The 14,786-nt window shown below is 41.0% G+C and overlaps 1 protein-coding gene across 3 annotated transcripts in view; it reads left to right on the top strand.

Annotated features, from left to right (window-relative positions):
• TRIM71 (tripartite motif containing 71) overlaps positions 1-14,786 on the top strand; it is an 81,297-nt gene that overhangs the window by 53,970 nt on the left and 12,541 nt on the right. For all 3 annotated transcript variants that reach the window (XM_056520117.1, XM_056520115.1, XM_056520114.1), the window contains one exon: positions 7,316-7,483. In XM_056520117.1, the coding sequence (XP_056376092.1) occupies positions 7,316-7,483 (168 nt within the window). The remainder of the gene's footprint in view (positions 1-7,315; positions 7,484-14,786) is intronic.

The following is a 14,786-nucleotide window of genomic DNA, read 5'->3' as shown; positions in this document are numbered from 1 at the left end:
ATTGTTTTCAGAAGAGAGAAGAGGACTGGATTCTGGAGCGCAAGTATAAATGAAGCGTATACAGGAACAAATGGGGATTTGTTAGCCCAGAACTTAAATATGCAGACAAGGGGATGTCATGGGAAGCTTAGAATCGTAACAAGAAATTCTTTTAACCCAAAGACTAGTCTAACAGTGGATTTTTTTTTTTTTTCCTAGAAACTTGTTCTTTTAACCTTTTCATGGCTATAGGTGTCTTAAGTTAATAGCTCCGGAGCAGTTTCCCAAAAGTCAATGGCATGTGTACAAACACTTACAATGTCTTATAGTGAATATGCTACACACTTCAGATGAGTTAGGTTAACCTATTTTAGACTTTTTAGCGCATCTAGTGTAAAGTTCTTGTAATATTGGACCAGTATGTTTCTAAAGATAGACATTTTATGTAAATATACAATAATGCTAAAAAAAGTTAGTGAATTTTTAGATCTTTTATATATTTTTTTTTTTTTTTTAGTTTTATTTATCCTATGCTTTTGTCTTTTGTATTTAAAGTACATGTATGTACATATGTGTAAAGTGTAATTTTAAGATTAGAACAAGTGGTGCATGTTGAGATGTATATGTACTGTGAAAGCAGAGTTTACCAGGCATGGCCCCATTGTGCTGCTTATTAACCATACTGGAATTTATAAAGATTCTCTCTCCTTCCTTTAAACCAGTTGTCCAGGCAATTATTTGAAAAGAAAACTTTTGGGAGGCCTCATCCTGTTTGCGTTCCAAGATTCATGTTTGTTTCTTAAGACACTTGCTACTTTTTATAATAAGACAATGAGGCCCTTTGTACCACTACGACTCGTGTAGCCTTCCAGCTGCAAGGCACGTGATGACACCCTGGAGCCTGGCAACCATTAATCTTATTGGCACATCATCTCTTAATGTGTCATCCCACTGTGTAAAAAAAAAAAATACAAATGAAGCACTTTCCACTTGTCATAAAAGTTCCTTTCCTTTTGGTGGTGGTGGTGTTTAATCAATACGAAGACTAGGCTCCCCTAATCATTATCTGCTTGATAATGACTAGGGGAGTCTAGTCGAAATGCCGCTTGCTGTGAAAACACTTTTTTTGCTATGAAATTAAACACAATACTTTTTTTTCACTTTTAAATCTTGTGTGCTGCGGTGAGATTCCTTTTTGAGATAGATATATAGATAGAGATATATATAGAATATATAAATTTCCATTGTTTGAAAAGACTAAAGTGTTTAAAACTCTATGCATTACGTTTTTTGCGGGCTCCTCTGCTCAGCTCAGAGGGACTACTTTGATCCCTCTCTTCCTTATATAACTTTTTCAACTTTTGAGAGTCTTTTAGTTTGCCATTTCAAAATGTAAAATGTAGGGATCGACCGATTATCGGTTTGGCTGATATTCCCGATTTTGGACGCTATCGGTATCTGCAATTACCTTGCCAATAATCCGATAATGCCGCATCCCACCCCACCGTGCTGCACCGCCCCGACCAGAGACCACCACTGCCCCATTGCCTCCCCATCCCCAGTTTTAGAATTACCTGTTCCCGGGGCACGGGCTACTTCTGGCTCCTGCGGCATCCTGTGGTACGCTGCGCAATGACGAGTGACGTCTGGGAACAAGTAATTATAAAACTGGGAATGGGGGAGGCAATGGGGCAGTGGCTGCGGTGGTCTCTGGCCGGGGCGGTGCGGTGGGGGGTGCAGTGGCAGTGATAGGACTCAGGAGGACCCCAGGACAGGCAGGGGGAGAGAAGTGGGTGGCGGCGGTTGTCTCTGGCACCGCAAAAGCCGCTGCAGTTCATTGATTTAAAGCGCCCGCTTTAAATCAAATATCTGTCGCGGGGGGGGGGGGGGGGAGGAATAGGGAGGGGGGTGGCTAAATAGCTGCTATCGGCCCTAACCTCCACAGAGCATCGGTATCGGCCCTAAAAAATAGGTATCAGTCGATCCCTAGTAAAACGTATTATTTATTCTTAAAAAAAAAAATGATTAAAGATTTTGGTATTGCTACATTTAAGCATTGGGCCACAGACAATTGCTCGGATATTCTCTTATAGAATTATAGCCAAACATTCCCTTTTCATCTCCTCTATCCACAGTATATTATTATAGCAAATTGCTAAATGATTAATTTGGTCTTTCTAAATGACAACAGTGTTCAACTTGGAGAATAGTGCCCTCCGTCAATAGTGCCTCCCCATTAAACAGACTGGAAACTTCTATTTTGACATGAATGACTTAAATAAGGTTATAACAAGTTTCTGTTAATTTAGAACATTGTATTTTATGTCAGAGAATGGACTGATCGGCCTTGAGGAGCTGTTTTTTGATTTGGTTAAATGATTACTGTGCCACAGACTGATTTTATAAAACCTAAATATATATATATAAATATATATTTTATTTATTTTTTTCATTTTCTGTGGGTGCAGGTCTGCTTTTTTTAGTTTAATTACAAATGACCTAAAGTTTACCCCTGCAGCATTAGCCAGAAGTGTGCGCCATATAAAGAAGCCTCTCCTTATACAATCAGGTTGGTTTCTTGTTTTTTTGCGGCAGCTGGGCCTATTGATGATTTCAAACTACTATAACCTTTGACCTTCCTACTCATGTCAATCTCTATCTGACCCTGTGTGCTTTTATTTTTTTATTTATTTTCCTGAAAGACCAGTAATGCTGTTGTCAAAAAAGTGACAGATGATGGGGAAATCCCTACGGTGAATAAAAACCCTTCATAAATGTTTATTTGGAGAAAATACTTTAAAGAGTTTAGCTGCCTTGTGCCATACGGATGCCAAGGATTACAGGATTACAGAATGGCTTCAGAATGCTAATATCTGTTATTTATTTGAAATTATTTTGATTTGTGTTTCATTTGTTAATATTTTTACATGTGATGTGCAGGCACACACTAGTTGTCTGGTTACATGTTGCCTTTTAGTTGCAGCAGTCACACCTTAGAGCACTTTTTGTATTGCTGTAATGGTGATAAAACACACATTTTTAAATTTGCCACAAAATTTATATCAAGCAGCACCTAAATGACTTCATAGTAATTTCCTTGAGTTGACAATGATTTCTGAAGATGAGCAGCATTTATAGACTAACTTGGTGATCTGCGTTCATATGCAGAACCTTGACATCTCTTGATCATTCACGTGGCTGGGCTGGATTGTTTGTGCGGCCCTTTCCTACAATCAGTCATCGGCTGCACATCCCCTATTAGATTTTTATTTATGGACCTTGCTTTGTGGACTAGGTAAAAGGGCCAAATTGTTCCCACAAAGATGGAAGCATACAGTTGTCCAAAGATTCTTGATATTCCAAAGCAGTAAGATTTTTTTATTTTTCCTTCAGTAGAACTAAGAGGCCTAGGCTAACCCCATAGCATTATCCCTACTCCACCATACTTTAAAGTTGGCACGGTACAGTCTGGGAGGGAACATTCTCCTGGCATTTACAAAACCCAAACTTATCCATCAAACTGACCGATTCAGACCATGTTTGTACTGCTCCAGTGGCCAGTGGCGATGTGCTCTACACCACCTCATCTAATGCTTGACATTATGCCTGGTGACGTAAGGCTTGCATGCAGCTGCTCGGCCATAGACACCAATGCCGTAAGCTCCTGGGGCACAATTTCTTTTTTTTTTTTACTAATTTTAATGCCAGATGAGGAGGTTTTGAAATCTGCAGTTAGTCAACTGAGTATTGGTGACTTTTATAAACTCTGCCCCTCCATAGTCAGTGATCCCACACTGTAATTGTTCATGGTCTCCAATTCATGGCTGAGTTGCTGGAATTCCTAAATGCTTTTATTCTTCAATGATCCTATTTACAGTTGATCGTGGAAGATTTAAGAGGAAAGAAATTTTTATGGAGACTTACTACTACAGTGTTACACTTGAAATCATTGATCAATTTAGAAAGGCAGACTGCATTGGTAGGGGCTTGATTTTATATACATGTGGCACTATGGGACGGAGTTAAACATCTGAACTCAGTAATTGAAAAAGGTGGAGCCCAAGACTTGTTATGACTGCAGAGAAAAAAAAAACAAAGTAAACTTTCCTATCCTGCTTTTCTGCTGCTGCAGTTCTCCCAAGCCCCCGAATTCCTAATGGTTCCTGTGATGTGCCATGCAGACAGGGACTGGATAAGTGTTGTGGAGGGAATGGGGGGGGTCAAAGTGGGCCAGATAAGTAGGTTTCTTTGATTTTACCTGCAGACCCAGCAACATATAAAAAAAATAAAGCCTCTGTAAACCCCAAAGACTCAGCTGATTTTGCTACCCATTGACTTCAATGGGTAGGAAAATATGCAGCAGCAAATATGGCATCTGTGACCTTACCCTAAGGCTATATTCGCATTTCTTCTGAGTTTACACCGGTGAAACAAGTGTACAGTGTAGCCAACAGACATATCTCCTGGTTCTATGCTGAAAAAATACTACAAACTTTGTGTGTACATAGTGTAACTTGTATAGCCCAGTGGTACTGTGTGTGTTTCATGTGATTAAAGGGGTTCTCCGGTGCTTACACATTTTATCCCATATCCAAAGGATAGGGGATAAGATGCCTGATCGCGGTAGTCCCGCAGCTGGGGATGCCCGTGATCATGTACCCGGCACCCCGTTTGTAATCAGCCCCCGGAGCGTGTTCGCTCTGGGTCTGATTACGGGCGACTACAGGGCCGGCGGCGTGTGACGTCGCGCTCCGCCCCTCAATGCAAGCCTACGGGAGGGGGTGTGATAGCGTGATTTAAGTGCAGTTCTATAAAAATAAATGCTACAAATTGTCAGACACTGAAGCATATAATGTGTATTGAATTATAAAATCTATCTTTACAGAGAACAGTATTTTGGAGTAGCCACTACAAGTGATGCAGATGCAAAATCATAGAATGTTGCAAAAACAAGTTTTGCATACTTTATTGGACTAACAGTATTGTATTTTGTATTACAAAATTCTGCAACATTCTATGATTTTGTATCTACAGAAAGTGAGAGGCCGTTTTAAATTTGTGCTATTTGATTACATTTCCTGAACTGACAGAGTGCAAGTAACTACTGGGCATATGTGCCTTTATTTTAGACTGTCTTGTGCCAAGTGTTGCTCTTTTGTTGCTGTCCACTTGAGAAGCCAATATTTGATACCCTTTGGCTTCTTTTTTCCTTTTTTAGCCTATGGCTATCTGGCTAATGCTGGAAGGAGGGCTGGATTAAAACACTTTAGTGATGCAAGAGAGGTCACAGCGTCAGGTCAGGGCTTAACTCTAGTGACCATTCATCACATGGTGATTGATTGCCACATGTTTCCTGGGGACATATCCATCAGCTCCCCCCTCCTGAGGGAGCAGATGGACAAGAAAGTAGTAAGGGCTTGTGCCACCCAGGAATTTCCTTGCTTCTTCAGTGCCTTTCCTGTTTGGTGACATGGTGGTTTTACTTATCTGCTTGAAGCAAATTAAGGAAACTCAAATCAGTATTTCTCATTCTATCATTCCCCCCCCCCCCCCCCCCCCATAAGTCTGTTGCTTTTTGCCTTATGCAGACTGATATAGAGGGGGAGAGGGCCCTACCCACAAGGGCTTACAATCTATAACTACCTCAACTTTTCTATATGAGATCAGAGTGAGATTGCGAATGGATGCTTATGTTAAACTGTATAAAGTGCAACTGTCACTAGAATTCCTCCCCCTTCCTTTTTAAGGGTGTGTTCACACATGCGTTTTTTTTCTGCTGCAGATTTTGCTACCCATTTGAGTCAATAAGCAGCAGAATCTGCAGCAGCAGATCTGCAGCAAAAATACACAAGTGTGAACCTACTCTTATGGTGCTAAAAAGTCAGCAAGAGTTGTATAGGTGTGGCCAGGGTTCAGCATTGCCTCCAGGCCATTGCGTGCCAGGGAGGCATCAGGAGCGAGCGTCTGCTGACACATCTCTCCACATGCTGCAGAAGAGTTGGCGATGCATGTGCTGAGGACTTGTGTGTCAGTCATACAGCGGGCCAAAGCTAAAGTACAAGAGAGGTGTGGTGGCCCTGAGACATTGCGGACCCCTGGCAATGCATATCCAACTCCAGGTAAGGGTTTTGTTTTTTAGCACCATAAAGACACAAATTAAGCAGCCAAAGGTATAGCTGCATTACACAACCAAACAGCTTTTCCATACTGGGCATAGTTTCAGGTGTTAATTCCTCATGACAGTTGCATTTAAAAGTGGTTCTCAAGTGATACACCTTTACATCTAAAAGTTGACAGGCTATATTAATAAAAAGAAAAAATGCCTGTACCTTCCTGCCTCAATAAACAGACGCTGCTGTTCTGACAAAACCAAAAAATTCGCCCTGCCGATCACTACTTGATTTGTCTCAACACAAGGAAATGGTCGTTCAGTCTGGCTGCAGCTACCAGTGATAGGGATTGGCAGAGTGGCTACGTCACTAGGAAGTGTTTAGCACTGGACACTAGCGTAATGGTACCGGCTAGGGATCACACCAGAGGTGTACAGATTTTATTTTATTTGTTTGCCTGGCCAACTGATGAAAAGAGATCACTCAACAACCACTCATAAGGATAATTCCTATGTTGGGTCATAGTTACAAACAGGGGGAAGAGGATTTTTCATGTTTACTTGTCTTAGGGCCTATTTTATGTTTGTTACTAATGAGTTGACTCTCTGTGTTAGATTCTATATATAGCCCCAAGTCTCTCCCTTTTTGTAAGTAGTGGGCTGTTTGGAGGAAACTGGCCAGTGCCTATTTTTTTTTTTTTTTACCTGAAATCTTAGTGGAATCATAATACCACTCACGTGATATGCTAGAACTGTAGCTACTGTCTGTAGCCACTCTAAAATCTGTCTGATTGATGGAGGTCGCAAACTGGAACCTCCGCTGTTACATCCTAATGACTTTATCATTATAAAATGCTTTAGATTAGTACAATTTGCTTAAATTGTAGTATCTGAATTTATACCTAATGAATGCATATAGGATGCAGGATAAGCTGCTGGGAAAAATTCACTTGTGACAACCTATAGAATATAGTTTTAGCTTCTGTGTACTTAGTGGAATTGACAATTTATTAATCAGACACATGCAATAGTATGACATGAATTAGTTTAGTGCAAGATACCCCATCCATGCAGGTCTAATGCACATAAGGCTGTAGAATGATCACTCATGTATTGTCTATGTCCAGCTTTATTCATTCTAGCCAAAGTAAAGGAACTAAGCTTTTGGTGTTTGTAACTATAATTAACTGTCTTGTTTTTTTTTTTTTTTTCCTCCCTCTAAACTAGGTCCTACATTTCTACTGTGATACTTGCTCTACGCCTATCTGTCGTGAGTGCACTATGGCACGTCATGTTGGGCACAGCTTTGTCTATCTCCAAGATGCTCTTCAGGACTCAAGGGCACTTACTATCCAGCTGTTGGCAGATGCTCAGCAAGGCCGCAAAGCTATTCAGGTAAGCAGGTTTTATTTTCAGAACTATGCTTCATTGTGTCTCCAATAACAAAACACCTTACAACAGATGTTCCTGTAAGTAACTCTTCTGCCCTAAATGAGAACATTAGCTTACATATAGTTATGTGCATAGTACAAGTAATTATGGGGTAATTAACCTCTTAATGACCAAGGACGTATATTTACGTCCTTGGCCGGCTCCCGCAATATAACGCGGGGTCACGCGGTTACTCCGTGTCATATCTGGTCAGTCCTGGCATGTAACTGAAGCCGAGACCTGGGGCTAATAGCGCGTGGCAGCGATTGTGGTGCCGCGCGCTATTAACCCTGTAGACGCAGCGTTCAAAGTTGAACGCCGCATCTAAAACAAAAGTAAAAGCTTCCCGGCTGCTCAGTGGGGCTGATCTGGACCACGGCAGTGAAAATGCGGTGTCCCGATCAGCTAGGTCGCGAGCGGAGGTCCTCTTACCTTATTCCGGCGCATCCCTTTCGGCGATTGATTGCTCCAAGCCTGATATGCAGGCTTGAGCAATCGACTGCCGATAACTGATCAATGCAAAGCTATGACTTTGCAGTGATCAGTGTAAAAGGTCAGTGTGTGCAGTGTTATAGCCCCCTATGGGGGCTATAACACTGCAAAAAAAAAGTGTAGAAAAAGTTAATGTGATTTAACCCTTTCCCTAATAAAAGTCCAAATCACCCCTTTTCCCATAAAAATATAAACGTGTTATTGCCACGTGTGTAAATGTCCGAACTATAAAAATATATCCTTAATTAAACCGCACGGTCAATGGCGTATGCGCTAAAAAATTTATATCATGAAAAAATGAATAAAAAGGGATCAAAAAGTCCAATCGATACAAAATGGTACCGATTAAAATTTCAGATCATGGCGCAAAAATGAGCCCTCATACCGCCCCATATGCGGTAAAATAAAAAAAGTTATAGGGGTCAGAAGATGACAATTTTAAACATATACATTTTCCTGCATGTAGTTATGATTCTTTCCAGAAGTACGAATCAAACCTACATAAGTAGGGTATCATTTTAATCGGATGGACCTACAGATTAAAGATCAGGTGTCATTTTTACCAAAAAGCCCCCAAAATGTAACAAAATTGTGTTTTTTCTTCAATTTCGTGACACAATGATTTTTTTTTTTCTGTTTTGCCGTAGATTTTTGGGTAAAATGACTGCAAAGCAGAATTGGTGGCGCAAAAAATAAGCCATAATATGGATTTTTAGTTGCAAAATTGACAGGGTTATGATTTTAAAAGGTGAGGAGGAAAGGATGAAAGTGCAAAAAACAGAAAAACCCTTTGCAGCACAACCCACAGCAGCAAGAGTGTGATCTGCTAACCTGACTTTTTTTTTATATTTTCTAATCGTGAATTCACATTCAATAATTTTTTTTTTATTTTTTTTTCCCCCTTCTACTTGTGATGAACCATATGTGTACGTGACTGTGACTAAGTACTTTAGCACTACAAATGAGAAAAACCTGTAAAACAGCCCAGCCAATATTGTCTGGGAATGACCACAACGAAGTATATGCAGACATTCTAGTGGGAGGCATGTTATCTTATTGGAAGATTTTCCCACAAAACTTTCAGAGAATGTGTTTTTCTTCCGATTTCCCTGAAATATTTAATTCTGCTTTGGGACATTAAAGATCATTTCTGGAGTGTTTTGTTGTCCTGGCTGTCTACCCCTTACTATATTAGCCCTAAACAAGGCCATAGTAACATGAGTAAAACTTTTTTTATTTTTTTTTATTTTTTATTTATGGGTGGGGGAATATAAATGTTTGTCCTGTCCTCAAGACAATTATAATGGATTTAACAATCAGATCAATTCATTTGAATCAGATGACCTGCAACACTAGTTATTGCTGCAAAACTAAGGCTACAATGTTTGCGCCAGCACCGTGCCCATTTTCAGTCATCTTATCAAAGAGTTTGCCAAATGTTGGGCCCCTCACTGGTCTGAGATACATCCCAAGAATAGGCTAACCATATTTAAATCCTAAAAAAATATCTTTTAATATTTTTTTGTTTGTAAGGCTGAGCTAAATACAATGCCTTATTCTATTGGAACTCTGTTTGTGAAAGATGCTCTTAAATTGAACCTTTCCAACAGAAATTTCCTATGTCACATTACACTACTTAATAAATCCAACCACAAGTCTTCCCAATCATTGCAATTTTTTTATGGATTTGAATGAATAAGCAAACTAATTCTATTAACAAAAGGTCTATTCTAGCAAGGCAGTCTTCCACTTAAATAAGGTGATAAATGGTCTATAGATATATAAAATTGAAAGTTACACCCTTGGATTATCCGGACAGTCTTCTTATCCCAAGTGTACAGTGAAAGAGTTCAGGCCATCTGTGAGCTTTGCTGGCCATTTCCATTAGCGTACACAGCAGAGATAAAGGCCACTGTTAGACCTACAATGTGTTTTTTTTTTTCTTCTTTCTTTCTTTCCTGGGGCTGAAAGAAAATCCATTTAGAGTAAACATGAATTTGAAAAGGATGCTGTAAATGAGGTAATTTGGCACCTTCCACCTCTGCCTCCCTGTAGGCTTCCTATACTGAATACTGGATAGGGCCTTTTTTAAACTTTAGTGGGGGCTGTTGCAGGGGAGGGGGCTCATTAGCAGAACACAGAGGAAGTAATTCTGTTATCTCCCAACATCAAAGGGTCAGAGAGCTGGTTGCACAGAAGGGTCATTAGGGCACACAAAAACTGTTCTGTCTTCCTGTGGCAGATACATTCATTGAGCTCTGGCCTGTTCCATGTCACATAGAAAAGAGTCACCATCAGATAAGATGAGACAAAGCCATCAAGAATGGGCAACAGTTTGAAATTGTATTAAAATTCTGCTATCCCTACATTCCACTTCTTGTAACACCTCATGTAGTCTATTAGAGAGATGGCCAACTTGTCTCCAGAAAGTATCTAATGGGGAAAGTATTGTATGGATAGTGAGTAAAGAAAATTGCACAAGCATATATGGCACATTTATAATAATTATCTGTTCTATGTTTATTACACTTATGTCTCACAACTTGGAAATATATAAATTTGGAACAAATCTTCAACTGATTTGACTAAAGTGTATGCAAAGAAGCTGTAAGGGCATGTTCACATGGCTAATTTCTTTTTTTTCATAGTGAAAGTGCTGATTGCTGTGTTAAAAACCACATAGTATCACTTTAAAAAAGCTGATTCAATAGGCAATGTTAAACTGTGCAATACAAGTGCTATGGGGGAAATTTTTCAATGTTGGTGTAGGTAGAAGTTACTGCACCAAACTTACCATACTCGTGCAAGGCACATGATAAATGTTGTGCAAAGTTCTAAATCTCCACACAGTTCTATTTGTACACCTGAGCTGCACCTCACAGGAACAGTGGACACAGGGATTTAGTGTTTTTTATAATTGAATTTTCAGGCTTAGTAGTGGAAGCTGTCTTATAGACGTAATCCATTACTAAGCTGGGGCTTAGCGTTAGCCCCAAAATCAGCTAACGCTAACTTCCAATTATTACCCCGGTACCCACCACCACAGGGGTGCCGGGAAGAGTCTGTACCAACAGGCCCGGAGCGTAAAAAAAAAAATGCTGATCCTGGGCCTAGGCAGTAACAGGCTGACATTATTTAGGCTGGGGAGGGCCAATAACAATGGTCCTCACCCACCCTAGTAACGTCAGGCTGTTTCTGCTTGGTTGGTATCTGGCTGATACTGAAAAAAATGGAACCACACACGTTTATTTATAATAATAATAATAATAATAATAAAAAAAAGCATAGGGTTCCCCCTATTTTCACGATCAGCCAGATACCAACCAAGCAGCAACAGCCTGACATAACCAGTGTGGGTGAGGACTTGGCCCTCCCCAGCCTAAATAACCCCAACCTGTTAACGCCTAGGCTCAGGAGTGCCATTTTTGATGCTCTGGGCCTGTTGGTACCGACTCTTCCCGGCACCCCTGTGGCGGTGGGTACCGGGGTAATAATTGGAGGTTAGTGCTAGCTGATTTTGGGGCTAACTCTAAGCCCTAGCTTAGTAATGGATTCAGTCTATAAGACAGCTTCCACTACTAAGCCTGAAAATTCAATTATAAAAATCACGAAACATTGAAAACCTTTTTTTTATTTAAAAAAATCACTCCCCCACAGCCCTCGTTAACCACTTTATTGAAATAAAAAAAAAGGCTGATCATTGTTGCAGTCCACCGAATCTGATGTAGTCCCCCGCATTCACGTATCTGAAATGAGAAGAAAAGAAAAATAAGAAATATGGGTTAGTAAATTTTTTGCGCTCTCCCCTGGGGAGAGCACACATAATGCAGCGTGTTCCTAAACAGGGATCCTCCAATTGTTGCTAAACTACAGCTCCCATCATGGGGGCTGTAGTTAAGCAACAGCTGGAGTCTCCGTGGTTGGAAACACACTGCCAGAATGGCTCTGTTCCCATTATGCAAAATGCAGAATGAGAACAGTCGGGCCTGGACTGTGTAGCTCTGCTCCCTAATGACGTCATCACTAGGAGGTGGAGCAGTAAAGGTCGCAGGGGGTCTGAGGAGTGAGACCCCCATATGATCTGTCCCTCTGCCCTTGGACTACTACTCCCATCATGGGGCAGAGTCTGTCCCATGATGGGAGTAGTTGTAGTACCGCAGCGCTGAGGGATGGCACTTGCACATCCCACCCCTGGCTGCGGGACTTTTAGGACTACTAATCCCATCATGGACAGACTCCGTCATTCTCCAGAGACCCGCTGCAATTAACTGTACAAGCTGGTGGCACATGCGGCTCTACTGCGCTCCCCGCCAGCTCCTGTATACAGCTCTCATAATTCATAATCCCTGCCGCCGGGAGACAGGAGCTCGGATTGGTGAATAGCTTTTCACCTATCAGAGCTCCCGGTGGTGGGGATTATGAATTGACAGCGTATCTAGGGGTGTGAATCGCCAAGAATTTGGCGATTCGATTCGAATCGCGATACCAGTGTGGCGATTCGATATATCCCGATATATCGCGATACCGTCTAGGTGACGATACATCGCGATATATCCCGATTCTGTTTAAAAAACAATGTCTTTTATGCTTTTATTAAAACTTTATTTTTATTTTATTTATTTTTTGTACACTTTATTAGTCTTTTAGGAATCATTAGATTCCTCAGACAGATGAATAGATTCTATTGAACTCCATTCATCTGCGATCCATTGATAGAGCCTGGTCCAGCCAGGATCTATCAATGACAGAGCCACGGAGAGCATACACATCTCCCTTTAGACGCCGCTGTCAGCTTTGACAGCGGCGATCTAAAGGGTTAATAGCCAGCCGCGGCGATCGCTGCATGCTGGCTATTAGCGGCGGCCCCCGGCTACTGAGAACAGCCGGGGGCTGCAGAGTATGGAGCGGGCACGAGTCGGGAGCCCCCTCCATACACACTGCAGAGCACCGCATGCTGGATACTAGCGGCGGTGATGCATCAGCGGCCCCCGGATACTGAAATCAGCCTGGGGGCCGCAGAGTATGGAGCGGGCACGAGTCGGAGCCCGCTCCATTCATCCAGAGCGCCGCCGCCGCATCACATCCGGCTGACAAAATGTGCAACTTGTATCTCCTGATGCCCGGACATGCTTTCTGTGCATCAGGAGATACAAATTCCACATCACTAAAGCGATTTTTCACTTGCCGATACTGAATCGATTCAAAATATTTTTGAATGATTCAGTATCGGCAAGTGAAAAATCGCGATAATCGCGGGAATCGATTTTTTTCTTACATCCCTAGCGTATACAGTATTCCCCGCCGGGAGCCGCATGTGCCCCGGCTTTCAGATAATAAATGCGGATAGCATCGGGTCAATGGAAAATGACCTGATGCAATCTGCTCCTCAGCCCCTGAACTATAACTCTCATCATGGGTAGAGTCTGTCCATGATGGGAGTAGTAGTCCTTACTGTCCCAAAACAGACTGTCCCATGATGGGAGTAGTTGTAGTTTAGCAGTGTTGAGGAACGGCCCCTGCATCCCCTGGCTGTCTCGGTAGAACACTTTACTAAGTGTCCTTTTTGATGTATTTTTGTGTTAAAAAAAATGTATTTGCGCTAAAAAAATGCACATGATAAATTGGTATCCACTGTAAAATGCATTCCACAATACAAAAAAGAGTATTTTTTTTTTGCTCTATCAAAAGACGCACAAAAGACACAAGAAAAAGGGGTGAACTCAATAATAAATCTCCCCCTATGCCCCTAATTCTGTGTAGTAAAGCTCTGAAGCTCCCATTGAAATTATAAGGCGCTTTAGGGCTGCACCACATGTAGACCGTGGCTTACCTAATATGCACGTACCCTTAGTGTCTATTGCATGTACCCTTAGGGTCATACAGCGGAATTTTCAGACAGAATTTAGCTGAAAAATTTCTTCTTGGAAATTCCAGTTCAGCAGCCTCCCGCTTTTTTCAATGGGCTCATTGGAGCCTTGAAAAATGACCCTCTAAACCTATACCTGATCCACACAAACTAAAAATCAGTCCAATCTAAAAAGGATACCTACTGATCAGCTCCACTGCATATGGCCAAATTTATTCTGTACACCAGTGCTTTATGTTTTGCATTATACAAAGTATCTGTGGCAAAAGTTTAGAAAGCTTACACTTTTTTAAATCCTTTTTTTTTTTTTTCTTTTTTTTTTTTTTATATTTACTTTCACATGATTTAAGTTATAATTTTTTTTTTTTTTTTTTATGGGTTTTATTTCTCACAATGAGGCACATTTGAAGAAGAAATCTGATGTTTATTAATGTATGTCAGCTTTGCTTCCTGTACAACAAAGAGCTTTTGGAGATCTGTGGCTTCCAGCCCTGCCATAAACACGTCTTTAAGATCTCCTTCTGTTACTTCCAGTTGAAGTGATCCTCATTGGAGCACTGAGCTGTTATTACTGCTCTGCCAATCTGGGGGTCACAGCTTCAACCACCCAGTCAGTTTTCTCTGTAACCTTTCAAGCATTGTTGCTCAGAAGGGATGGGTGGGGAGTAGTATGTAGCAAATTTAAATGGTCTTTCAATGGTGGGGGTGATTAAACCAATTTGCGGTATTTTCCTATCTCAGATAAACCAGTTTCTTTTATCAGTTTTTTATATTGTTAAATTTAGACCCATCATGGATGTAGTAATTTTAAATATGATTTATGCAAAATACATGAGTATCTAGAATTGTGATCACATTGTTTATGTGCATTTCTTTAAAAAGGGAAAGTTTTTTTTCCCATGGGGCTTT

Source organism: Hyla sarda, chromosome 5 (assembly GCF_029499605.1).
Source record: "Hyla sarda isolate aHylSar1 chromosome 5, aHylSar1.hap1, whole genome shotgun sequence".
Taxonomy (NCBI): Eukaryota; Metazoa; Chordata; class Amphibia; order Anura; family Hylidae; genus Hyla; species Hyla sarda.
The sequence above is the reverse complement of the archived record's forward strand: the minus strand, read 5'-3'. Positions and strand labels throughout refer to the sequence as shown.